Source organism: Emys orbicularis, chromosome 19 (genome assembly GCF_028017835.1).
Source record: "Emys orbicularis isolate rEmyOrb1 chromosome 19, rEmyOrb1.hap1, whole genome shotgun sequence".
Lineage (NCBI taxonomy): Eukaryota > Metazoa > Chordata > Testudines > Emydidae > Emys > Emys orbicularis.
The window spans coordinates 16,535,364-16,562,801 of NC_088701.1; the positions used below are offsets into that span (position 1 = coordinate 16,535,364).

At 52.6% G+C, this 27,438-nt stretch overlaps 1 protein-coding gene across 1 annotated transcript; it reads left to right on the forward strand.

Moving 5' to 3' along the window:
• LOC135891626 (uncharacterized) lies at positions 1-27,395 on the forward strand. The gene is made up of 8 exons (XM_065419236.1): positions 1-93; positions 2,231-2,357; positions 3,997-4,086; positions 9,310-9,385; positions 11,842-11,936; positions 12,842-12,848; positions 24,452-24,631; positions 27,119-27,395. The coding sequence occupies exons 1-8, from the start codon at positions 1-3 to the stop codon at positions 27,393-27,395; spliced, it is 945 nt and encodes a 314-aa protein (XP_065275308.1).
• Positions 27,396-27,438: the final 43 nt, after the last annotated feature.

Genomic DNA, 27,438 nt, shown 5'->3' on the forward strand with positions numbered 1-27,438 from the left:
ATGGATCCTGAGCGGCTCATCCCATGCCCCTATGACAAAAACCACCAGATCCGAGCCTCCAGGTTCCCCTACCACTTGGTCAAATGTGGAGAGGTAAGAAGAGCAAGCTACGCAGTGGGACAGAGTCTGAGGTGCCCAGAGAGGAGATGGCCACCTGTCTCTGTTCCCTGCAAACTATTTTCCTCTGCCTCCAGTGCAAACACAAAATGGGAAATGACTGCCTAGGAAGGAGTACTGCAGAAAAGGATCTGGGGGTTATAGTAGATCACAGACTAAATATGAGTCACAATGTTGGGGTTTTTTTGCAATAGTATTACATTATTCTGGGATGTAATGGCAGGAGTGTTGTAAGCAAGACAAAAGAAGTAATTCTTCACCTGTACTCAACACTAATAAGGCCCGAGCTGGAGTATTGTCCCGTTCTAGGCCTTGCACTCCAGGAAAGATGTAGACAAATGGGAGACAGTCCAGAGGAGAACAACAAAAGTGACTAAAGGTCTAAAAAATATAACCTACAAGGAATGATTGAAAAAACTGGGTTTGTTTAGTCTGGAGGAAGGCGGGGGGTGGGGGGGGCGGCGGCAATAGGTCTTGAAGTAGGTAATAGTTGCTATAAAGAGCAGAGTGATAAATTGTTCTCCTTATCCACTGACAACAGAACAAGAAATAATAGGTTTATATTGCAGCAAGGGAGATTTAGGGATTATCTAGGGAGACTTTTAAGATCTAGCCCATCCGAGGTGTTTATAACACTTGGTCCTGACTCTGTGCAGGGGATGGACTAGATCTACATTTATGTGAAACTCACACTTGGGGCTTATTTTCACTACCCATTTAACTCGGGTGTTGCCCCTACCCTGGCTCCTGTCCATCCACACAAACCCTCTGGCCCATGTGTGGTGGTGCTTGGCCCATGCTGGAGTAGGCGAGAGTCTGATTGCCTCTCTTTGTAATCTGCCTAATCTGCACTGAAGATCCAGACTTAACCTGATAGTCCTCTAATGCTGTCCCACAATTCACTGGGGGGAACATAGAGCAGCCCAGCTGAGAGCCAGCAGCTACACCTCCTCCCCCTCCTCTGTGCCCCCTCCCCCCTGAAGTCTGAGAGCCTTGCATAAGTGAGTGTGGCCCCAGCAACTTGGGCAGGGCTCTGGTCTGGCTGTTCACCTGAGCTAGGCCAGCCCAAATGCTGATCACCTGAGTTACGTCTTCACTGCAGAGTTAACCCTTGGAGATACCCAGGCTTCAAAAGCTCCTGAACTTCAGGGCAGCTTGAATCCAAGTCTGCCCTGTGTCACTGAGGGGCCCTGGTGCCTTAGTGAGGTTACACTAATGTCCCTTTAGAATACTCTGGCTGCACAAAAGGACCTGAAGTGTGTGGAAATGGTCTCCTGGGACAACAGCCTGCAGAGGGGCCTCCCTGGGTTGGATGCAGGCTCCAAGCTAGCCCAGCGCCATGCCCCGACGTAGGGGACAGGTTGTGGCTGCATTGGGTGTAGCTAGAGTATCTGTGCTATAGCTAAGCTCTGCTGCCCAAGGGCCGTGAGAAGTAGAGCCACATAAGTCAGAGCAGCCCAAAGGTTGCTCTGATTTGCAGCAACAAGGGCAGGAGTGGCTCAGCCCAAGTCTAGGAAGAGCTAAGGTAGCCTGAAGACAGTCCCCCTGTTCTGCTCCCCACCTCCTCCTGGGCTGGAGCAACCAAGAATCAAACCCAAGAAATTCAGCACTGCTGCAGATGCACCAGGTTTCCTGCACATACAGGTATGTCTACGCAGCAGCTAGGGGAGAGTCTCACGGCCCAGGTAGATGGGCTTACAGTAGTGGGGCTTGAGCTAATACAGTTAAAAATAGCAATGTGGATGGTGTGGCTTGGGCTCTTAAGCCCACTTCTTCACTCTGGAGGTTTGAGAGCCCAAGCACCAGTCCATGCTATCGTGTCCACACTACTATTTTTAGTGTGCTACTTCGAGCACCACTAGCTCAAGTCTCTGTCCAGTCTGGAGGCTTGCTCCCAGCTGCAGCGTGTGGACCTACTGAGGGGTGCTCTCTCATTAAGCACTCGACAAGTCAATGATTTGTTTCCAGCTCGCCAGCCTTCTGGCTCTGATGCATCCCTAGAGATCCTCTCAGCTGCCTCCCCCTACAAGCAGCTGTGGAAGCAGTGAGCAGAACCCATGATGGTACCTCCCTGCTGTCTTTGCATAGTTGCATCTTGTGGCTTCTCTTCCAGAATAACAAGAAAAGAGCCAAAGAGCTGGCCACGTGCCCCTACAATGCTCGCCACAGAGTCCCAAAGCGAGAGCTCCAGCTGCACATCTCCACCTGCACAGACAACAGGGCGCCAGAGCTGTTCAGTGGTAAGCTTGGGGGAGTGGGGGGAGCTGGCGGTAGCACACCTGCTTTAATACATGCCTGCGCCTGCTGACTGACTTGACCTGTCCCAGCCTAGGGAGACTGCAAGGGAGTCTGTTCTAGGGCATTTTGCTCTGGACACCAACGCAAGCCCCGAGCAATCTGTAGTTCATGTGTGCATCCCCTGCACTACTCACAACTACTGTAGGTGCACTTGGTCTGAGCAAGGCTGAGTGCTGTCGCCCAGCACATCCCTCTGTACCAGCAGCAGCAGGTGCTGGCTTAGCTGCACTGGTATAAATTGTGAACATGCAGAGTTTGCTCTAGTGGCTGACATCCCAGCATAGAACAGGCTGGGCTTGTGCTGCTCTTCCTTCATTGACAGATTCTGCAGGAGCTGGCTAGAAATCCCTTTCCTTCCCCAGTGCCCATAGCCTGCAGGAGATGAACAGCTGGCTCAGGAAGTAGCCTCATGGCTAGCTGGGGGATGTGCTCACTGCCTGGCACAGCAGGGGGCAGGTCACCTGGCATCACTGAAGAGTCCTGGTCTCTACCGTCTGCTCATTTGGGGCGGGAGCTCTCCTAACATCTCCCGGGGGAGGAGGATGGCCTGCAAACCTGCATCCAGAGAGCAGAGCACTAGGGGCCAGCATTTCTGAAGTGCCCAACACCAGGCTTAGGGTGTTGGGCCCTGCTGAATGGCTAACTAGGTGCTGAGGAGAGCCAGTGGGGAACTTCAGTGTTTTCTGACAAAAATGCTTCTTTGATCTCCATGAACACCTCATGGGAAAGGGTTCTTTGGGCTTTGACACACACTGCAACTTGGAAAATCTTACTCCCATTCTTTGACTCTTGAAATAAGAAAATCCAGTTTTCTGGTTCAAAATGACAGTTTGAAACTAATCGTAGTTAATCAAAATAGTCAAAAACAAATCACTTTCAGTTGAACCAAATTGGGGGAGGGGGGGCTAGCTGATAAACTTGGTGGGGTTTTTGTGTGGTGGCTTTTACTTTTTGTCCTGCTTTCAGACAGGAAACTTGCATTTCCTTGGTTTTCCTGTCTCAGCTGTGATGAGAACCTGGCCCCACAGCTGTAATGAGAACTCTGGAGATCAGTGTGTGTACTGAGCCCTGTAGGGCTGATGGCATCAGCTCTGCGTGAGCCCTGTTTATAGCAGTGGAACCATATTGGCCCCATTGTGTAATGTCAGGGTGATTGTGGAGAGTTCTCTGGTCTTCCCAACTAGGGTTGTAGGAGCCAACACTTCTCAGCTTGTCAAGCTGTTTGGCTTTTAAAGGCTTCTCCATTCTGTGCATGGTAGGAACTTGAGGGTGGATGAGCTTGTGCTCTGGGGAACAAAGGCTGTCCAGCTGGCTGGAGTGAGCTGGGGCCAGCGCAGGAGAGCAGAGACCCTGGACACACTTCAGTCTGACCTGAGCCTGGCTCTGAGGAGAGTTCAGAGAATCTTCCCCAACTAAGGAGCATCTCCAGTTAAATGTGGCCTTTGACCCTCTGTAATGCTGGGCCTCTGGCTAACAGAACTGAGCCATGATCCACTTAGACAACCATGTTTCACTCCTAGACCAGCTACCCTGCTTCTCCTCTTCCTTCCAAGTCCTGTAACGTGTCTCCTCTGCTTGCAGGGACATCAATGACTTTCAGTCCCAAGAAGGAACTGAAAGAGACCCCAAGATCCTGGCAGTGTCCCCCCTGCCAAGAGGACTGGGAGGCAGGTGAGTGTTGGTGAAGAAGCTGTTGTCTCTGATGTCATTGACATGTGGTACCTATGCCTCACAGGACTTGGCTGAGGCTATGGTTACACTACAAGTGCTATAGTGTAGGTACTTACTGCAATAGTGGAAGGAGTTTTTCAGTCACTGAAGTTTAATCCACCCCCTCAAGGAGGTAGCTAGATCAGTGGAAGAATTCTTCCATTGACCCACTGGTGTCTATACCAGGGCTTAGGTTGGCTTAGCTACATCTCTCTCGGGGGGGGGGGGATTTTTTCACACTCCGAAGCGACCTAGGTGTAGACCAGGCCTTAGAGCATGAAACCACACACCATGCTCCTTTAGCTTTACCAGTCACTACTATACCTTGTCTACACATGGAAGCTGACTGATGTTCAGTGACAATTCCCTGAGTATTTCAGAATCGGTGACTTCAATTCCAGAGTAATTCCTTTGCTTCATAAGTGAAGTAATCCTGGAATAAAATCATGCTTTGTTCTGAAACAGCCCCCACCTCATTTGGGCACTATCCCAGAATAGATACTCTGGTCAACCCCGCCTGTAGATAACCCAGTTTAGACAGCTGTGGGCTTTTGCTTTTAAATAGGATTAAAGGTTTGGTGTTAGATTGTGGTGGCTAGGGTTTCACTCGACCAGTTTAGCACATGCTAAAGTACAACTGCTTTGTCTTGACTAGTTTATTAAACTAAGCTGTATAATGCAATACTTACCACATTTAAATTCTAACCAAGGTGGGTGTGTGGTTAACATGCCAAAATCCTACTGTGGCCAAAGCAAGCTGTAGCTGACAAGGCTGTGTCTGTCTCCACTTGGGGAATTTGGGGGGCACTGACAGGCTTACCCCCCCCCCTTTGCTCCTGCTGAGCTGCCACAGCTTCAATAGTGTTGGAATTTGACATCAAGGCTCTGGGGCTGCAGGTTTAATGAATATGGTGGCACTTTGTCTCCAGCTGCTGAGGTTTCTCCTGTGCCGGGGTCCTGCTGGCTTATCCAAAGCAGTGGGCATCTCTTCCCTGAAGCCCCATAGCATGGACAAGGCCAGCTCCCTGCTGCTAAAATCAGTGAGAGCAACCACTGGCTCCTCCAGGGCAGGACTGAGCCCTCCTGCTGGCTCTTGCACAAGTAGTTAACACATTTCAAGGGACCATTCATGGTGAAGTGGCCTGTTAACACCCCTCCAGTCATAGGGGGGGATTGCAGCTGGGGGAGTTGTTAGTGGATTATCGATTACTGTAATAAACCATAAATCCAGTGTGTCTCTTCAGTCCATGATTTTTTATTTTTAGTGTCTAGCAAAGTTAGAAGTCAGCGCCTATACAAGGAGCTGCATATTAACTTCTGAAGAGCCGCATGTGGCTCCAGAGCCAAGGTTGGCCACCCCTGATCTAGACCATCCCTGACAGGTGTTTGTCTAACCTGCTCTTAAGAATGTCCAATGACGGGGATTCCACCGCATCACTAGACAACTTTATTCCAGTGCTTAACTGTTCTGACAGGAAGCTTCCCCCCGCCCCATGGCTAACCTAAATCTCCCTTACTGCTATTTAAGCCCATTGCTTCTTGTCCTATCTTCAGAGGTTAAAGAGGACAATTTTCTCCTCCCTCTTCTCCCCCCCTGCCCCCTTGTGAAAATTATCTATCTCTCTCCTCGTCTTTTCTTTGGACAAAACAAACCCAATTTTTTTTTTTCAAATCTTCCCTTATAAGTAAGGCTATGGTTTAGTCACAGGTATTTTACTAAAAGTCATGGGCCGTTTTTCTTTTTTCTTTTTTTTTTCTTTCTCTTTTTAAAAAAAAAAAAAAAAAAGAGAGAAAATTCCCAGCCTGTGACTCGTACTATAGCCCTGACTAAATCTTGGGAGCGCTGGCGGGTGGAGAACCGTGGCCAATGAGAGCTGCTAGGAGCTGAGGGACATGTTGCTGCTTCCAGGGAGCCCCCCAAGGTAAACATCGCCCTGAGCCCCCTCCCACACCCAAACTGCTCCTCTTGCTGTTGGGTGGGGGTGCCCAAGACTGACCCAGCAGTGGCTGGTGCGACTGGCTCAGGTGTTGCCTGAGCTGCTTGGGCAGCCCCGGAGCCAGCTGCACTGGCTGCTGCAGAAGTCATGGAGGTCATGGAAAGTCACGGAATCCATGACCTCTGTGACAAACTCACAGCTTTACTCATAGGCAATGTTACCTCTTAATTATTTTCCATCCATGTGCAGAATAAATTTGTTATATGCACTGAAGTATGTGTGGATGTGCACCACCAGTAGAAACAAAATCTCTCTATAGATATAGATATCTAGATAAATTTACCATAGTGATAATTACTCCAGCAAGGACAGGTTAGGCATTTGAGAACTCACTACTCAAACTACCATTTACTTCAAACCATTTCTCCAGTTTGTCCACATTTTAAATTTTAATTGTATCCTCCAAAGCACTTGCAACCCCTCCCAGCTTGGTATCATCAGCAAACTTTATACATGTGCTCTGTATGGCAGTTGTTTGAAACCAAATATGGATTCCAGTGTGAGGTGGCAGGGGTGTGCAGTTAGGGGAAGGGGGGGTTATTTCTCTATTGAAGCAGGTTCTCTTGGGATATTTGGGTGTCCCCTTCCATGATTGGAGCTACTTCTCTGGAGTGTCCTTTGGTGAAGGCAGTTTGGAGTATGTTAAGGTGTATATCCTGGACTTGCTTCTTCAAGCATATTCTGTAGTATCGGAGAAAGCTGGCTAGATTGTCAGGCTCAACAGGTAGTGATCTAGTTGGCAGCTGGTTTCAAGCGGAGTGCCCCAAAGGTCGGTCCTGGGGCTGGTTTTGTTCAATATCTTCATTAATGATCTGGAGGATGGCATGGACTGCACTCTCAGCAAGTTTGCAGATGACACTAAACTGGGAGGAGTGGTAGATACGCTGGAGGGTAGGGATAGGATACAGAGGGACCTAGACAAATTAGAGGATTGGGCCAAAAGAAATCTGAGGTTCAACAAGGACAAGTGCAGAGTCCTGCACTTAGGACGGAAGAATCCCATTCACTGTTCCAGACTAGGGACCGAATGGCTAGGAAGCAGTTCTGCAGAAAAGGACCTAGGGGCTACAGTGGACGAGAAGCTGGATATGAGTCAGTGTGCCCTTGTTGCCAAGAAGGCTAACAGCATTTTGGGCTGTATAAGTAGGGGCATTGCCAGCAGATTGAGGGACGTGATCATTCCCCTCTATTCAACATTGGTGAGGTCTCATCTAGAGTATTGTGTCCAGTTTTGGGCCCCACACTACAAGTGGAAAAATTGGAAAGAGTCCAGCGGAGGGCGACAAAAATGATTAGGAGGCTGGAGCACAGGACTTATGAGGAGAGGCTGAGGGAACTGGGATTGTTTAGTCTGCAGAAGAGAAGAATGAAGGGGGATTTGATAGCTGCTTTCAACTACCTGAAAGGGGGTTCCAAAGAGGATGGATCTAAACTGTTCTCAGTGGTAGCAGATGACAGAACAAGGAGTAATGGTCTCAAGTTGTAGTGGGGGAGGTTTAGGTTGGATATTAGGTAAAACTTTTTCACTAGGAGGGTGGCGAAGCACTGGAATGGGTTACCTAGGGAGCTGGTGGAATCTCCTTCCTTAGAGGTTTTTAAGGTCAGGCTTGACAAAGCCCTGGCTGGGATGATTTAGTTGGGAATTGGTCCTGCTTTGAACAGGGGGTTGGACTAGATGACCTCCTGAGGTCCCTTCCAACCCTGATATTCTATGATTTATTTGGGCATAAGCTTTTGTGGATAACCCCCCCCCCCGCACTTCCTCAGATGCATAGAGTGGAAATTACAGATGCAGGTATAAATATATTGACATAAGAGAAGGGAGTTACCTCACAAGTGGAGAACCAGTGTTGACAAGGCCAATTCAATCAAGGTGGATGTGGTCCACTCCCAATAATTGATGCTGATCAGGTGGTTCCTCAGTTTCTTTGAAAGTGTGTGGCACAATCTCTCACCATAGTCAGTGCAGTATGGCGATGAATTTTTTACCTTCAGTCCATTTGGTATGTTGTCCATCTGTTTGCACTTGGAGAGGAAGATGATGTCTGTCTGTCTGTCTATCTGTGCAAAAGCTTATGCCCAAATAAATCTGTTAGTCTTTAAGGTGCCACTGGACTCCTCATTGTTTTTGTGGATACAGACTAACACGGCTACCTTGTGTTTAGCTGTGATGCTCTGAGTACCTTGCCCAGCCCTGAAGAAGAGCTCTTTGTGGTTCCAAAGCTTGCCTCTCTCACCAACTGACATTGATCCACTAAAAGATCTCGCCTCCCCTGTTTCTCTCACATCCTGGGACGGACACTGCTACACCAACACTGCAAACATCTCATGAGTTGTCAGCCTTGTCAGGGGTAGCTCAGTGTGGGGAGGGATAGCTCAGTGGTTTGAGCATTGGCCTGCTAAACCCAGGGTTGTGAGTTTAATCCTTGAGGGGGCCACTTAGGGATCTGGGGGAAAATCAGTACTTGGTCCTGCTAGTGAAGGCAGGGGGCTGGACTCGATGACCTTTCAAGGTTCCTTCCAGTTCTAGGAGATGGGATTTCTCCATTAATTTAAAATTTTAAGTCTATATCCTGCTCCAACCCTCTGTGCCAGGCCCCAGCCCTGTCAATTGCAAGCTGAACTGTTGTGCAGGTATAAAACTTCTCTAGCCTGTGACTGAGGGCCTGAGCATGTAGCCATTTAGGATGTTGGCAGTGCTCCCAAATCCCAAGAGAGAACCCCTTCCAACAGACCAGCTAGCACCCCTGGCATTGTGGTTCCTCTACATGCCCATGCCCCTTATAACTCGGCAGCGCAGCAGGAGCAGGGCTAGCACAGTGGGCATTCGTAAGAATGGCCATACTGGGTCAGACCAATGGTCCATCTAGTCCAGTATCTGGTCTTCTGACTGTGTTCAGCGCCAGCTGCTTCAGAGGGAATGAACAGAACAGGGCAACTTTCGAGTGGACCACTCCCAGCTTCTAGCAGTTAGAGGCTTAGGATGCCCAGAGCATGGAGTTGCATCTTCCTTCTGAAACACAGCTCAGGAGAACTGTGGAACAGGATCTGTTCCAAGTAAGTGGGCTGGGGAGAGAGCAGGGCCAATGGCCTCTAGTTCATGTTATCTATGGGTGTAAAGTCATGGTGTGTTAAACCTGTCCAGAAGCCTTTCATTGTGCATTCACACTCTGCTTTTCCTCCTCAGACGCAGATGAGTCTGGTGCTACTTCTCCTTTTGTTCTTGGCTCCAAGACAAATCACACCTTAAGCACAAGTCAAAGGTAAGAGCTAACTCTCCTCTCACGTCTTCTCAGATCAGGCCGGGTCCCTCACTGGCGTGAATGTCCCAGCTCTACTAGTGACAAGAGCTATGGCACTGGCAGTGCTGCTAACTGGGATAACTTTATTGCAAGTCTCATGATCCTTGGTGGCTTTTTTTTTTTTTTTTTTTTTTTTTGTAAAGCCCCAGCGGCTGGGAAGCTGAGTGATTTACAACAAGTGTCTAGCCCTGCTGGTTGAGAGGAAAGGTTGAGAACATGGACTGTGTAAGCCTAAATGCTCAGTAACCAGCAGGCAAAAAGAAACCAACTCCTAGGATTTCATGGGGCTTTTAGGCCTGACTTTTAGGCTGGTTTGTGTTTACCACTCGGGGCTGGCCACACTGTCTGGCCAGCTGGGCTCTTGCCCCTCTAACAGCTCTGTGCACTCCTGCAATAGTCACTCGTGGATACTGCCGTTCTAGGTGGGTGACCAGAAATCTAACGGAACTTCCCTAGAAACATCCTTGCAATACCCAAGGCTGTAATGGGCCTGCTTCTGCTCATGTTACACTCATGCAATCTGCAGCCCTTAGTCAGGCTGTGCAGGTGTAACTGAGGTCAGAACTGGGCCAGTACATGGTTCTGCTGGGCATAAATGGAGCCACCAAGAGAACTGCTTGGAGACTCCTGCCTGAGTTTGCAGGGGTGGGAAAGAACTGATGTACCCAGGTCTCAGATAATGTGAACACTGTCACAGGGCAGCTGGCCCCATAGGTCTTGGCCCCATCTGTGACATGTTTTTCCCCAAGTGGGGAAAATGAAAGTCATGTGACTGGGTCATGTGACCCACCAATCAGGTCTCTGTGATAGGTAAGGAAAAGTCCTGGGGCAGCTGCAGAGAAGAAGGCGGCTCCAGCTGGGTAGGACTGGGAGCAGCCTGCCAAGGCAAGTAAGGCTCCAGGCAGAAAGGCCTGTGAGTGGTGTGATGAGTGGGAAGGAGGCAGCAATCATGTCTGAAATACATTGCTCTGTTCCTGTCCACACACCCCGTCGTGCGTGAGGGAGGAAGCCCAACCCAATTTCTGCTCCTTTGGGTCCATCAGGATCCAAAACATCTGTCAGGGCCAGAGTCTATTAAATTCCATTAGCAATTTCACAGACATCCATGGAGCTTCTCCTAGCTTATACCCATGTAACCGAGAGCATTGGGGCTCCTTGGTCCTTAACCCTTCTCATGGCTTAGGGCTTGTCTTCACTTAGAGTGCTACAGCTGTAGTGCTTTAGTGAAGATGGGAGGGTGTAGCTAATCCACCTCTCCGAGAGGCGGTAGCTATGTCAATGGCAGAAGCCCTCTTGTCGACACAGCATTGTCTACCTGGGGGGCTAGGGCGGTATAGCTACATGGCTCGGGGGGGCGGTGTACACCTGGCCTCGGACAATGCAGCGTGGCAAGTTAGCAAGCTCTTGAACCCTAGCACAGGGGCACTAGGGGCAGGGGATCCGGAGTTCAATGGAATGGAAGCCACACTGTAGCTTTGGGGGTCAAACAGCTGAACACCAGAGATGTGGGGGGCTCTTACTGGAAGTGAAATGTCCCTCTAGGGGAACACAGGCTGAGTTCCAAAGCAAGACTGGATATGCAGGAGCAGTCAGCTGTTGGCTGCTTCACCCTGAAATCCTTGCTTTGTGAGTGGAACATGTCCAGCTCCTTCCCCCGTTTAAACACATGGCAGCAGGAAATGCTGACGTATGCCAGTTAATGTAAATGTGCTTTCTAAGCAGGGTTCAAGTGGTGGTAGCACCTGGGGACCTCAGATGGGGAGCAGGACCCCGCTGTGCTAGGGGCTGGGCAAACAAGCCAAGACTGCTCATGACCCAGAGAGCTCATGATCCAGACGCTGTGGGCACATTCTACACAAACCCTCCTGGCCAGGAGTAAAATCCATGCAGGGTCTGAACAGCTGCTGTTTGCCAAGGTGGGAGGGGGCCATCGTTCACCTGGGCTGAAGGTCCAAGCTCACATGTGGGCTGCATTGGGAAGGTACATGGCAGCTTACAACCAAGGCATTGCCCCTGCTCCTGGGACAAGACTTACTTGTTACCAGGGGTATTGTGGGGAAACAATCCAGTGCACGCTGACATGGAACAGGATAGAGAGACCCTGCCAGGACTCCCTAAGGGACAGTCCAGCTGGCAGAAGGGGGAACCCTCAAGCGCACACAGGTGGCAGATCCAAGGGAATGCCATGGGGTCCTATTTAGAACTGGCCTTTCAGAGCTGGATAACCTGGACTAAGGTGCATGTGGCAGTGGGGATGGGGCTTATGGAGGCAGGGTCCTGTGATGCAGGCATGTCCTATGCAGAAAGCATGTGGGAGCTGTCTGCAGGGACTATCTGGCAGCCTGACATGGGCCATGCTAACTCGTCATCCTGGTGTATGTGTACTAACTCCTCTCCATTTCTGTCTCATTGTCCAGTCTTGGTGAGAGAGGCCGGGATGGAAACCAGCAAATGCAGGCCGTGAGCACCTCAGCAGCAGCATGGACTCCAAAGGGTCACTCCTGGAGAAATGGTATGAGGCCAGGACACCATGGGAATGGGACTAAACTGTTATAACTGTCTGGGAGGTGGGGAAGGGTCATGACATAACATCCAGTTTATCACAAGAGCCTGTATGTCCCTGCTGTACTGGGTCAGCCCTGAGTCTTACTGTACTCCTATCTTGGGCATGTCTTGTACTCGAGGACATTTGCTGTCCGGTCTCTGAAGGGACTAGTTCCTAAGGTACTTGCTCAAGGCACACTGCTTTCATGAGCAGAACAATCCCATGGAATGAGGGAGCAGTCGAACTAAGATCCCAAATGAGGGTGGACTCCAACAAAGCTGCTCCCTGCCCAAAGTGAATGTTACTGAACTAGTGTCACTTCCTGAAAGCATGGTGTCCTAGAGGACTTTCCTCCACTAGAAACAGGCTGATGTTGCTTTTGAGTCAGAAGCTCTCTGGGGCTATATAGTGCACACTAAAATAGTGCCCTCTTGTATAAGTAACATGTGACCCTAAGGCCTGGTCTGTGTACAGATCTTGTACTGGGGCAATTAGGTCAGTGAGGGGTGTGACTTTTTAGCACTGTAGTCCCCAGTACCACCCCTAGTGTGGATGTAGTTCTACGTGTTTATATCAGTAGAGCTTATTTACCTTCTCGTATAGGAATAGCTATCCCAGGACTAGGACTCCGGTACCAGCATAACTGCCTCAACACTAGGGTACATCACTTTAACTGTACTGGTATAGCCGGTGGCTCAACCCTTCGATTTGATGCCTTGGCTTCTGATTCTGAAAACATGGTCATCTTCTGTAACCTTGACATAACTCAATCATGGCATGTGACATTACAGCAGGATCTGCTGTTTATAAATGTAGTACCTTCCCCCACCTGTAGTTTGTCATCATTCCTGTCTCTCTCGCTCTCTCTGCAGGCTGTCTGTGAGGCTCCTGCTATAGGAAAGAGCAGCCTGGAGAAGAGTTGAAGCTTTTAAACTTGTAGATTTCCCCAATAGCCATTTTAGACATGTTCTTAGTGTCCAGACTGAGAAATAAAACCTCCCTTTGTATCAACAGTGTGTTGCGTTCTCTGCTCCCAGAAGAGACCATGCCAGTGGCCTGACAGTGCCACATTAACCCTTCTGAAAAGTGCATTTCCCATCTACTCTTCCTTCCCAACAGAGGTGGCTTGGATGGAATGAACCCTTCATTGCCTTTGAGGAGCGATTAATAAGACTGGGACTTTTCAGCTTGGAAAAGAGACAACTAAGGGGGCATATGATAGAGATCTATAAAATGATGACTGGTGAGGAGAAAGTGAATAAGGGAGTATTATTTACTCCTTCTCATAACACAAGAACTAAGGGTAACCAAGTGAAATTACTAGGCAGCAGGTTTAAAACAAACAAAAGGAAGTATTTCTTCACACAACGCACAGTCAACCTGTGGAACTCCTTCCCAGAGGACGTTGTGAAGGCCAAGACTATAACAGGGTTCAAAAGAACTAGATAAGTTCATGGAGGATAGTTCCACCAATGACTATTAGCCAGGCTGGGCAGGGATGGCATCCCTAGCTTTTGTTTGCCAGAAGCTGGAAATGGGCAGCAGGGGGTGGATCACTTGATTACCTGTTCTGTTCATTCCCTCTGGGACATATGGCATTGGCCACTGTCAGAAGACAGGATACTGGGATAGGTGGACCATTGGTCTGACCCAGTATGCCCGTTCTTATGCCTCTTAAGATCTAGTGGCCTCGTATAGCCTGACCTAGTTATCACAGGCCAGGAATTTCACTGTTACCCCCATATCAAGCCTAGTAACCTGTTTGACTAAAGCATCTTCCAAAAGGCCTCCAGCCTGGATTTGAAGACCTCCTCCCCCTCCCCCCACGAGAAAGAGAATCCATCCCCTTCCCTTGGGAGTTTATTCCAAGGGGTAATCATCACCACTATGAAAAACGTGCCTTATTTCTAATTTGAATCTGTCTGTTTGCTTTCACCTTCAGCTACTGCTTCTTGCTCTAACTTTCTCCCCTAGACTGAAGAGCCCTTTAGATCCCAGTATCTGAGATCCCAAGGGAGGTATGCTGACACCTCTCAATCGTGTTGATAAGCTGAACAGCCTGAGCTCCCTGGGTCTCACTGCAAGGCATCTTCTCCAGCCCTTGAACCATTTCTGTAGCTCTTTTCTGCACCCTCCTCCATTTTTTAACACTTATTTAAATTTGGGCTGTGGATTAATTGCAGTTAACTCACGATTAACTCAAAACAATTAATCATGATTAATCGCGCTGTTAAACAATAGAATACCAATTGAAACTTATTAAATATTTTGCATGTTTTTCTACCCTTTCAAATTTATCCATTTCAATTACAACACAATACAAAGTGTACAGCACTCACTCTATTATTTTTATTACAATATTTGCACTGTAAAAATGATTGAAAAAATAGTATTTTTCAATTCACCTCATACAGGTACTGTACTGCAATCTCTTTATCATGAAAGTGCAACTTACAAATGTAATGGGTTTTTTGTTGCATAACTGCACTCAACAACAAAACAATGAAAAACTTTAGACCCTACAAGTCCACTCAGTCCTACTGCTTGTTCAGCCAATCGCTCAGACAAACAAGTATGTTTACATTTGCAGAATATAATGCTGCCTGCTTCTCACTTTCAGGTGACATTGTAAACAAGAACAGACATTTGCATGGCACTGTTGTAGCTGGCATGGCAAGATATTGGTGTTGGTCCTGCTTTGAGTAGGGGATTGGACTAGATGACCTCCTGAGGTCTCTTCCAACCCTAATATTCTATGATTCTATATTTACAGGCCAGATGCACTAAAGATTCATATGCCCCTTCACGCTTAGGCCATTGTTCCAGAGGACATGCCTCCATGCTGATGATGCTCATGTGACGAAGTGGGGGGTTTTCTTGTTTTCTGTGGAGTTTTCAATGGTTTGCATGCGGAGGGGGTGGGACTCAGTTTCCCTGGGTGTTACTGGTTTAACGAGGTGAGGGGAGAGGGAGTTTGTTTTGCAGAGGACTTGGCGACCCAGCCAATGGCCTGGAGGATGGACACCCCAGCGACTGGTGACCTGACGACCCAGAGACCCAGCTGAGGAGACGCAGCCGGTTCTGGCCAGTGGGCGGACAATGGGCTGCAGAGTGAGGAACCAGTGACCTAACCAGCCGGTTCCAGCCAGAGGACAGAAGCGAGGAGAGGAGGCTCCGGTTTACGACCCTGTTTACCTGGAGAGAAGACAATGGACAGAGGCGGGGCCTGGGGCCGGTGATCTCAGATGCCCAGCTGGGAGCAGGGGGGCTCTGGGCTGGAGAGGGGGAGCAGGCAGAGCCCAGCTGGATGCAGAGAGACTGGGATGTGCTGGGCTGAGGGAGGCCAGGCCTGAGGCCTTGAGAGTTTCCTGTGCTGTGTTCAACTCTCAATAAATCCTCCTGTTTTATGCTGGCTGAGAGTCACTCCGGTCTAGAGAACAGGGTTGCATCAACCCCTTCGGGGATGGAGGCCCCGGGGGTCCAGAGCGAGTGGACTCCCTGAGGGGGCCCACGGCAGAGACAGACGTGCTAAGGCTCAGAGAGGTGTGGCTCTAGGAGGTGGAGGGGCCTGACCAGGGCCGGCTCTAGGTTTTTTGCCGCCCCAAGCAAAAAAAATTTTGGCTGCCCCCTGCCGCCCCAGCCCTGGGCTCACCCCCACCCAACCTGCACCCTCCTTCTGCCGCAGCCCCGGGTCACTGGTAACTCACTCCCAGGGCAGGTCATTCAGCAGGGATTTTAGATGTGCACAGAACACAGACAGGATTGGTTCCCATATGGTTACAGAACTGCAGTAAAGTGGAACAATTTTCAGCTTGTGTGATTGGAGGATATCTGGATGCATGTTATAAGACTGTCCTACATAAATGAGGAAAAGTTGAGGTGCCTTTATTATTCTTTTGTTCCACTCTTTCTATGGGGAATTTGCCAATGCAATATCGCTGTCTTCCTTTTAAACAAACATACAAAAAAAAGGCAATGGCTGTTGAAAATAGCAATTCCAGTCCTAATAACCACTGGGAAGCATTTCTTGCTCAATTTTATCCTACTTTTTCTACAGCAAGTTACAGTGGATCAGTATATTTGATTTCGGAGAAATGAAGTAACAGCCGCCCAAACTGGGCTTGAGCACTCCTGAATTTTGAGGTGTTCACAGCTGGAAGGCAGGTGCTGGGGGCGCTGTGGCTCCGCAGGGGAGCACGGCAGCATGTATGCAGCAGCATGTCTGGCGCTGCGCAAAGCCAGACACGCTGGTCTGAGTGGCACGATAAGAGGGCTGGGGGGTTGGAGAAGGGTTCGGGGGGGGGGGCAGTCAAGGGACAGGGAGCAGGGGGGGTTGGATGGGGTGGAGGTTTGGGGGGGGCAGGGAGAAGGGGGGGTTAGATGGGTCAGGGGTTTGTCAGGGGACAGACAGCAGTTGGATAGGCATGGGTGTCCCAGGGGTTTGTCAGGGGACAGGTAGGGGGTGGGATCCTAGGAGGGAAGTTGGTGGGGGTCTCAGGAGGGGGCAGTTGGGGACAAGGACCAGTGGGGCTTAGATAGGAGGTGGGATCCTGGGGGGCAGTTGGGGCAGGGGTCCCGGGAAGGGGCGATCAGGGAGCAGGGGGGTTGGATGGGTTGAGGTTTCTGTGGGGGGCAGGTGGAGGGATTGGATGGTGGCAGGGTAGGGCTACCCTCCCTCCCCGTGGAGTGTCCTATTTTTTTGAATGTTGAAATATGGAATCCCTACTCACAGTGCAGGTCTCCATTCACTGCAGCATGAGGTCTCAGCTACCTCCCTCCCTCCCCCTCTTTCCTGTTGGTAGTGGCCAAGGGAATGCTGGGAAATGTAGTTCTTTCCCCGCTCCAGGGCTGGCTCTATAGGCAGGGAGCTAACCAAGGAACTTCAGCTCCCAGGGCCCCCTGTTGGTTCTCAGCTCCCATGCTGGATCCCTGGCGCCCCTGCAAATGGGCTGCCCCAAGCATGTGCTTGCTTTGCTGGTGCCTAGAGCTGCCCCTGGTCAGTTGCCCGTGGTTGTTGTTGCCCGGGGCCCCTGCTGGCCCCTGGGCCCAGCCTGGCCCCCCACCCAGGCAGCTCTTACAGGCTGCAAGCAGTCGAAGGGTGGCAGCCGGGAGCTGAAGAGCAGTCACAGCCCCAAGCAGCAGGAGGACTAGACGAGGCAGCACTGTGGCTGCCCACCTCATGGTACCAGCTAGTGCAACAGCCGCCCCTCCCGCTTCTGGCCTCTGACATGGGCAGGGGGCGGGGCCTCAGAGGGGAGGAGGCGGGGCTGACACTTCACTGAGGAGCAGCAGGGGGTGGGGCCACAGAGAGTGGCAGGGACTTATGGCGAGAGGGGGACGCAGCTGCCACAATCTTCTATCTACTCTACCTCAGCCCCCGCCCCCCACGGGGAAGGGGCTGGTGCTGCCCTGCTGGCCACAGCTTGTCACTTCTCTCTAGGAAACACTCTTTGTGTATTACCCCGACTGGCCACCAGGTGTCACTGCTGCTCCAGGGCCGATGCGCTCTGTGCCCAGAATATCCCCATCCCCCGTTTCTTCCAGTACTGCATCCCTACGGCAGTTCTCTGGCCCCCTGTAGGAAAAATTCCAGTAATAAATAATTGGTTGAAACTTAATTCTGTGTATTTGTTAATTGGTGGGAGTGGCCCTGTGGCTGCCAGCCCTCATGACTACGGGTAACAGGACATGCGTATCCTTGAAGTGTTTTCAGCATCAGGGCCAGAACATAAGAACGGCCAGACTGAGTCAGACCAAAGGTCCATCCAGCCCAGTGTCCTGTCTGCCGACAGTGGCCAATGCCAGGTGCCCCAGAGGGAGTGAACCTAACAGGTAATGATCGAGTGATCTCTCTCCTGCCATCCATCTCCACCCTCTGACAAACAGAGGCTAGGGACACCGTTCCTTACCCATCCTGGCTAAGAACCATTAATGGACCTCCATGAATTTTTATCTAGTTCTCTTTTAAACCCTAGTTTAAACCTTAGTCCTAGCCTTCACAACCTCCTCAGACAAGGAGTTCCACAGGTTGACTGTGCGCTGTGTGAAGAAGAACTTCCTTTTATTTGTTTTAAACCTGCTGCCCATTAATTTCATTTGGTGGCCCCTAGTTCTTATATTAGGGGAAACAAGTAAATAAATTTTCCTTATTCACTTTCTCCACACCACTCATGATTTTATATTTTATATACCTCTATCTTATCCCCTCTTAAGCTCCTCTTTTCCAAGCTGAAAAGTCCTAGCCTCTTTAATCTCTCCTCATATGGGATCTGTTCCAAACCCCTAATCATTTTAGTTGCCCTTCTCTGAACCTTTTCTAATGCCAGTATATCTTTTTTGAGATGAGGAGACCACATCTGTACGCAGTATTCAAGATGTGGGCATCCCATAAACTTCTGTAAGGGCAATAAGATATTCTCCGTCTTATTCTTTATCCCTTTTTTAATGATTCCTAACATCCTGTTTGCTTTTTTGCCTGCCGCTGCACTCTGCGTGGACGTCTTCAGAGAACTATCCACGATGACTCCAAGAGTGTTGGCAACAATGATCTCTACATTCCCAGTTCATATTAATAATGTCACAGCAGCCTACAGAGAAGTCTCGTCCGTTTCTCCCTTGCCGCTTTGGCGCATTGAGAATTAAGCCCGAGCCCCCAGCATGGCTAGGTCGGGGTTGTTCTGGGCTCTGTGGGGGGAGGGTTCAACTGGGAGAAGGAGCAGACTAGGGGAGTTTGTCTCTGATATATAAGGGCTTTGTCAGCAGGAAGCTGTAGGTCACATGCTGGGGGTGACAGTGGGGTTTGAGCTGGGGCAGCAGCAGCAGGGGAGCAACGTGTGTGTGTGCATGGGGGGGGGGGGTGTCACTTGGTAAAAATGAACCTGCCAAGCCTCTCCCTCTGCTGCAACAAAGGCCTCATTTATCTCCTAAACTCCCCGCCATGAAAATCTCCACCTCTCCCCCGTGCTGAGAGACCCCCTCACTCCCATGGAGATTTGTAATTGTTCTAACTCTTCCTTGGCCTTGTCCAAACAATTTCCCCAGAAAAATTATCAAGGACATTTCAAATGAGAAAAACAAAACAAAACAAATGAAAACCAGAGAAAACCCCCACCCCACACAGTTTGGGTCTGAATTTTTCTACTGAAATTTGGAGATAATAAAACTCATCACTCTGTTGGCCAGAAACCAAAGCTAGACCTCCCCCGTTGTATCTCTGACTTCTGCTCCCAAACCACCAATGCGCTAACTCCTCTTGGGAGACATTTCTCTGCACAATACTGTGGCTATTCCAATTATTGACTCCAGGAAACATTTTCCTTAGCCTGGCTCCATGTGTCACTGGTTTCTCTAGCAAAGGTCAGTCCCTGGCCCCAGGGCCGGTGCTACCATTAAGGCAAACTAGGCGGTTGCCTAGGGCGCCAAGATTTGGGGGCACCAAAAAGCGGTGCCCCAAATTTTTTTTTACAGCGTTCCTGGGCTGGGCTGAGAAAGAGAAAGTGCAGCGGCTGCTCCACTTCTCCCACCTCCCAGGCTTGCGGCGCCAATCAGCTGTTTGGCACTGCAAGCCTGGGAGGGGAGGAGAATTAGAGCGGGGGCGGCGTGCTCGGGGAGGAGGTGGAGCAGAGGTGAGCTGGGGTGGGGAGCTGCCGCACGGCTCCTGGGGGAGGGAAGCTGCCGCGGGGGGGCGCCTTAGGGCAGGGGGGGGAGCTGCCACGGGGGGGCGCCTCAGGGCGGGGTGGGGGGCAGGGAGCTGCCGCAGGGCTGGTGGGGGGTCGCAAGGAGGAAGTTTCGCCTAGGGCACAAAACTTCCTTGCACCGGCCCTGCGGTCCAGATGTCCTCATTCACATCAAGCTTCCAGTTCAGAATCATTTCCCATTCCCGCTCTGTGGGAGGGGAGACTTTTCAAAGCGCTCTCTGTGCGACTGCACATGGCTAAGCAAAGAGAACAAACCCCAAATCCCCCCTGTGCTTTGGGAGCCAGGTTTGCTGTGTGAATTCTGGATTTCAGATGACTTCAAGCCTGGGCATTGTGATTATTTACCAGTTTCTGTGGCATTAGTGTAGTGTTATGCTCTCAGCTGTGATGGCCGAGTGGTTAAGGGCCAATAGGGTTTCCCTGCGCAGGTTCAAATCCTGCTCACAGCGAGGCCTGTGTTTTAGCCAGTCTCTAACCCGGGCAATACCTCTGTACAACCCCCTGAGACACTCTCAATTCTCTCCCCACCCCAAGTAAATCTTGTTCTGCTCCTTTCATAGAGATCCCTGGGACACCACCTCACACTGTGTCCCTGAGGTGTCAGGCAAACTCTCAGCACCTGAAGCCTCTGCCACTCACCTAGCGCCCCATGCCCCATAGATCAGCCATAGCCCTGGCTGCTGCTCCTCTCTCTAGAGTGTGAAAGGAGCCAAGTCAATACAGCCAGAGGCGCCGACTCCATGGGTGTTATGGGGCTGCAGCACCAACAGGAAAAAAAAATAGGTGCCCAGCGCCCACGGGCAGCCACCTCCGCCCCTGCACGTCCCACCTGCTAGCGGGCCTGGCCGACAAGCTCCTCCTCTTCTCCCTCAGCACCTCCAGCCTGCCAGTGATCAGGTGTGCGGGAGGAGTGGGGAGAGGAAGAAATAGGGCCGGCTGGGAAGAGACTGGAAGGAGTGGGGGTTTGGGGTCAGGGCCTGAGGTGGAGCAGGGGTCAAGCAACCCCTGGGAACTCTCAAAGTCAGCGCCTCTGAGTGCAGACGCCTTCCCTGAGTCTGAGCTACCAGGATCCCAGCGACAGAGCAGGCGCCACAAGTCTCAGCCTCCCTGTCCCACACATGGCTCTGGGCACCACCAGGAATAGTTTGGCTCTTGGCACACAAGGCAACTTAAAAGCTGAGTCCCTGGACAGCAGCTCAAACCCTGGCCCCTCCCATTAAGAGCCTGATGCTCTACGGACTGAGCTAGCCCAGCTTGCTAAGAGCCTCCACTCCTCTTTTTCTCCACAGCCACTGCCAATTCCTCCTCCTCTTCCTCCCTCCTGCGCCTCAGGGTCACTAAATCTCTGCACCTAGACAGCCGGCCCGTCCGCTGCACCCCAATCCCCCATGCCTGAGCCTCCCTGCCAAAGTCCTGCACCTGGCTCCAGAGAATTAAATCTCACATCTCACTGGGAACTTGACTTCTCGTGCCCAGAGAGTCTCGGCCCCCCTCAGTAGATGACCCGAGGAACACAGTGTCCGTCTTTTCCAAAGAAGTGCTTGGAGAGGCTTTTCTCAAGTGGCTTTTGACCATGTGGCCTAATGGATAAGGTGTCCAAATTCAGCTCAGGCCATTGAGGGCAAGAGTCCTTTTGCAGTTGTGCTTGTGTAGTTTTCCCTTTGTGCTGAAAGTCCTGCTCCCTTCAGGGCTGGAACCTCTTCTTGGTTGCTCAGGCCAATGCTCTGGCTTCAGCTAGAGCCCCAGGAAGGAGTCGGGGGTTGGGCATCACAAAGGCTGGGGCGTGAGCCCCACGTGCTTCCAGTCTAGCTTTTGCCATTCCTGACTTGCCAAAGAAAATGGGCGGCTGCCCGGGCTAGCGTGTAGAGCAGTTTCCCTCTTCCAAATGTGCGCCTGTCCCTGTGCTTGAGGGGGCTTCCTAAATAGCGCCTTGGGAGCCTGGGTGTTTCTCTGCTTCTCGCCAGCTGGGGAAAAGCCTCTTGGGGTAAAATCTCCTGCCCCACTGGAAAAGTGAGCACCTTGAGTGGGAACGGTCAGAGGCCCCACTAGGGGGGCTGGCCCTGCTTTCCTACTGTCTTCTGATGTTGGCCACAGAGCATTAGCAGCCGCCCCACATGCTGGCCTGCGGGTGGCTTTCAGTGGGAGTTTGGTATGGCAGGGAGCAGCCTGGCCAGGGGTCTTGTTGCCTGTCTGCTGGCCACACATAGCATGGTCCTCCCCTTGTCTTGCCTCGCCCTTAGACTGCCAGACCCAGCCACTGCCTGAGCTTGCATAGGATGTGGTTGTTGGGCAGTGGTTTTCCATTGTTTCAGCTATCATAAAACAAAGAAGCATTTAATTGCTCCCTCCTTTAGCCTGAATGGAAGGCAGCTGTCACACCCAACACCTTCAGCAAGGTATGATTGTCCAGCCCCCAGAGTAACAATGTGCAGCTGGACCTGGCATGTTGGGGATGTTCAGCAAAATTATTGTTGTACAAAGAGCAAAAGTCCCAACAGTGCAGGTGGCCAAACTCCTTCATGGGACAAAGCAGGAACAGCACGCGACAGGAAGGAGACACATTCCCTTGAGCAGCGAGGAGCCAAACCAAGAAAGGAGGTGACACATCCATGCATGTTTCTCTTCTGTTCATTCAGTCCTAGCAAGTGGTTCCAAAGAGTTCTCTCTGCCCCAGAAGCAAATGGAACCATGCCAGGAGGGGAGGAAAGCCTACAGCCCATGCACCATCCACTCCCAGGACCTCAGCACCTGGCTAATCCTGGCCAGGAACATTGGAGCATCAGGGTGAAAATGCTGCTCCTGGAGGAGCAAAAATGCCCCACAATCAGCCAGGCAGGTGTGGGAAATGAGACACTGGCGGCTGTAAATCCTTTGGGGCAAGGACCATTCCTTCCTTTGTGTCTGCATTCTGAAGCCCTATGTGAAGATCTTCAACCAGAGCACTGACATCATGCATGTGAATACCTCCCCTCCCCACCAAATCCATGCCTGTGCCTCTGGCCACTCCCATGGCATATACTGCCCTGGCACCCGCCAGCCTGCCCAGGACCCTCACCCCATGGCACACACTGCCCTGGCACCCTGCCATCCCCAGATGCCTGGGACCCTCCCCCCACGGCACCAAATCCATGCCTGTGCCTCTGGCCCCTCCCATGGCATATACTGCCCTGGCACCCGCCAGCCTGCCCATATACCCTCCCCCCATGGCACATACTGCCCTGGCACCCTGCCACCCACCAGCCTGCCCATGTACCCTCCCCGTATGGCACACACTGCCCTGGCACCCTGCCACCCCCAGATGCCTGGGACCCTCCCCCCATGGCACCAAATCCATGCCTGTGCCTCTGGCCCCTCCCATGGCATATACTGCCCTGGCACCTGCCAGCCTGCCCATATACCCTCCCCCCATGGCACACACTGCCCTGGCACCCTGCCCCCCGCCAGCCTGCCCATGTACCCTCCCCCCATGGCACATACTGCCCTGGCACCCTGCCACCCACCAGCCTGCCCATGTACCCTCCCCGCATGGCACACACTGCCCTGGCACCCTGCCACCCCCAGATGCCTGGGACCCTCCCCCCACGGCACCAAATCCATGCCTGTGCCTCTGGCCCCTCCCATGGCATATACTGCCCTGGCACCCGCCAGCCTGCCCATATACCCTCCCCCCATGGCACACACTGCCCTGGCACCCTGCCCCCCGCCAGCCTGCCCATGTACCCTCCCCCCATTGCACATACTGCCCTGGCACCCTGCCACCCACCAGCCTGCCCATGTACCCTCCCCGTATGGCACACACTGCCCTGGCACCCTGCCACCCCCAGATGCCTGGGACCCTCCCCCCACGGCACCAAATCCATGCCTGTGCCTCTGGCCCCTCCCATGGCATATACTGCCCTGGCACCCGCCAGCCTGCCCATATACCCTCCCCCCATGGCACACACTGCCCTGGCACCCTGCCCCCCGCCAGCCTGCCCATGTACCCTCCCCCCATTGCACATACTGCCCTGGCACCCTGCCACCCACCAGCCTGCCCATGTACCCTCCCCGCATGGCGCACACTGCCCTGGCACCCTGCCACCCCCAGATGCCTGGGACCCTCCCCCTACGGCACCAAATCCATGCCTGTGCCTCTGGCCCCTCCCATGGCATATACTGCCCTGGCACCCGCCAGCCTGCCCATATACCCTCCCCCCACGGCACACACTGCCCTGGCACCCTGCCACCCCCAGCCTGCCTGTGACCCTCCCCCCATGGCACCCACTGCCCTGGCACCCACCAGCCTGCCCGTGACCCTCCCCCATGGCACGCACTGCCCTTGCACCCTGCCACCTTCCAGACTGCCCGTGACCCACCCCCCATGACACACACTGCCCTGGCACCCTGCCACCCCCCAGCCTGCCCATGTACCCTCCCTCCATGGCACACGCTGCCCTGCCACCTGCCAGCCTGCCCACCTGCCGTGAACCTCCCCCCGCCGCACAAGCTGCACTAGTGCCCTCCTCCCATGGATTATGCTGCACCAGCACCCTGCCCTCACCCCTACCTCCCCACACCCAATGGAATATGCTGCACCATCACTACGCTGTGCCCCTGGCCCTGCACTCCCCCGGGCATATACTGCACCAATACCCTTCCCACCCGCCTGTCTGCCCACTGCTCTTCCACCTGCCCCCACCGCATGCCCAGCCCTGTCACTACACCAGTCCACTAACCTCCTCCCCTGTCTGCTTGCCTGTCTCTGACGCTGGCCCACCCGCACTGCGTGGGCACTGGGCTTTGCAGGGCTGTCCCTGCGGGCGGCTGCTCGGGCGCGGCTCTCACGGGCACTGTTCTCCCACATGCCAAGTGGCGCCGGGTGGTGGCGTCAGGCTCCACCTCCCTGGACATGTTTGGACAGGTCAGCCTCATGACCCTGGACAGTCTGCAGAAATGTGTCTTCAGCTACAACAGCAACTGCCAGGAGTGAGTGACACGGGGGCAGCTCCCCCAGCAGGGCCCCGCGCTGACCCTCATGGGGGGAGGTCAGAGTGGGGAGAATGGGCTGCAGGGTCCCTCCCTTCCTGGCCTGGCCCCAGTGAGCCCGTCCGGATTCACGGAATGGGTCCCTGAACTGGAGATCCCAGCCCCAGGGAGGGGAGGGTGTTACTGCAGGCCTGGGCAGGGGCAGGGGGCCTGCTGGGCAAGGTGAGTCGGGAGGTGTTGGGGGGTTCCTGTAGCACACTGGCTAAGGGCGCCTGAGTGTGTCTCCCCCTAGTGGTTGCACCGGGCCCTGGTCAGCACTGGGGGTGGAGCTCCTTCCGCTCACTGCACAGAGGCTGGTGCTTGGTGCTTCCACTCGCTGGTCTGTCTGCTAACGCCTGTGGGGTCGGCATGGCTGTGCTGTGCTTCTCTTGGGGGATGATCCTGCTGTTGCATGCATCTCACTGCCAGGAAGCTCCTCACCTCAGTCCTGTCACCCCAGAACCCTCCTGCCCCAAGTTTATACATGTACTGCAGGGCCCTCGTCTGCAGCTTGTACCTGTTTTACTGCACATTAGTGTAGACGGGCCCCAGGCTGGCTGCGGGACCTGCTGGTGCAGGCAGGCCCCGGGCTGGTTGCGGGACCTGCTGGTGCAGGCGGACCCCAGGCTGGCTGCAGGACCTGCTGGTGCAGGCGGGCCCCGGCACATTGGCTCCCCACCATGGGACCCTGCCAGCTGCGAGTTCAGAGCGGACCCCATTGCCAGAAACGGGACTGACGGCTGGGCCAGGCTCACCTGGCAGCGACAGGGGAAGTGGCTGGTTTCCTGGCAGGCAGGGAATCAGTTCCCATCTCTGCCGCAGTGAGGTGACCCGTGACCCTGGGGAACCCAGGCAGGACTTGTTCACACCAGGACGCCCCGACCCATCAGCCTGCTCTGGGGAGGAGTCCGAGATCGGCTCCCGCCAAACCCGCGTTCATTCTGTCCAGCTGATGGGGAGGGGCACTTCTCCATCCCTGCCAGGCCCAGCTGTGCCCTGAACCCCACCCATCCCCCGCAGGCACCCGCTGAATGACCAATCTCCCATGCCCCGCTGCCATCGCTGCCCCATGGGGATGGGGCCCCCTGACACCCCAGACCCCATGGTGCACCCAGGAAACAGTCTGCGCTAGCCTGGGGGCTCCTTGGAGCCTGCCTGGGCCATGCTGCCCCTCCCCCCTCGTGTCTGGGGCTCTTTATGGTCCCTGTGACTGGGGTTCCAGGGGAGCCAACTGAGGTCACTCAATTGGAGTGAACTGCAAAGAAAGGGGCAGGCAAGCCCCCAAGCTGGTGGATATTCCAATACTTAGATTTACCAAGTCAGCGCAAAACAGCTTCTGTTGTACCTCACGGGCTACTCAGAAGTCAACAACACAGTTCCCTTAAAGCAGCCCAGCCTCAGGCCTCCACCTACCATCCAAGTCAAATATGATGAGGATCAATGAAAATCTTATTCATCATATAACAGAAAAGGTTCTACCAATCCCAAAGGATCGGACACGTTACCTCCCGGGTTAATGAATATTCCAGATCTTACCCAAATACACCCTTACAGCCAATTCTTATTCACTAAAGTCAAATTTATTCAAATAAGAAAAGAGAGAATTGGTTAAAAGAACAGTATACATACAGACATGAGTATCATTCTTGAGGTTCAGATTTATAGCAGAGATGTTGAGCTTTGTAGATGCAAAGAGTTCTTTCGGCAATAGTCCATAGGTTATAGTCCAATGTTTATATTCAGGGCGGTCCTGTCAGACCTGGGATCTCAGTCCGTGTGACTTAGGCTTCCCCTGCATGAAGCCTCAAGCAGATCTGAGATAAACAGGCTCAGGACCCAAGGGTCTTTGATACAACTCCAGGCCTTCTTGGACAGGTCCGAGTCCTTAGGCCAACAACAGGCAATCAGGGCCACTTTGAAGTAGGTCCATCACCGGTAATTAGCTACCCGAATTAACATAAGGCAGTTGCCTGTTTTTCCACCATTGGCAGATGATTGGCTATACATTTCAAAGAGAGATGAATACAGCGATGATATCCTGCGTTTACAGTTCATTTAAATGCTAAGATGTTCTTTTGATCTCTGAATTAACAGAATACGGCATAGACAGGGACTGTTTGATGGCATTGTTGACCTCTATCAATAAATACGTAAATACACAAAACCACAACCATTATCTCCCCATATGTTTTTAAGGGCTGAATTTGAGTCATTTATCCTGCAGGATGCTTAACGCTTTCTGGTCGTGCATCACAGTCCCACACTGGCTGAGCCACAGCAGCAGCCCGAGGCACCCGAGCTCAGTCCCCGCCCTGCCGGCCGGCCCGGAGATCCCGTGGCTGGGAGATCATACGATCACTGTGTTGCGAGGCCCAGCCCCCCGGGATCCCCCAGCTCTGATCAGGGCCCCGCCCCAGCCTGTCACATTCTGGCCTTCTTGTGTTGCAGGACGCCCAGTGACTACATCGCGGCCATCCTGGAGCTCAGCTCAGCTCCCTGGTGGTGTGACGCCAGCACCGCCTGCTCCTGCACTGTGACCAGTGACTACCACCTGACGGCCGATGGGCGGCGCTTCCAGCGCGCCTGCGACAGCGTGCACCGCTTCACAGCCAACGTGGTGCAGTGGCACCACCAGGCCCTGAGCTGCCTGGCCAGGGAGGCCTGGCTCAAATCCAAGCAGGGCAAGACTGTGAATTCATTGACATCCTGCTCCTGGCCAAGGTAACTCGGTGGGGGGTCTGCCCCACTGGGGTGTGGGGAGGTCACTG

Coding starts and splice junctions, on each gene's coding strand:
- LOC135891626 (XM_065419236.1), top strand. CDS start 1: ATGGATCCTGAGCGGCTCATCCCATGCCCCTATGACAAAAACCACCAG. Junction 2,358..3,996: donor GGCGCCAGAGCTGTTCAGTG/GTAAGCTTGGGG, acceptor CTCTGCTTGCAG/GGACATCAATGACTTTCAGT. Junction 4,087..9,309: donor CCAAGAGGACTGGGAGGCAG/GTGAGTGTTGGT, acceptor TTTCCTCCTCAG/ACGCAGATGAGTCTGGTGCT.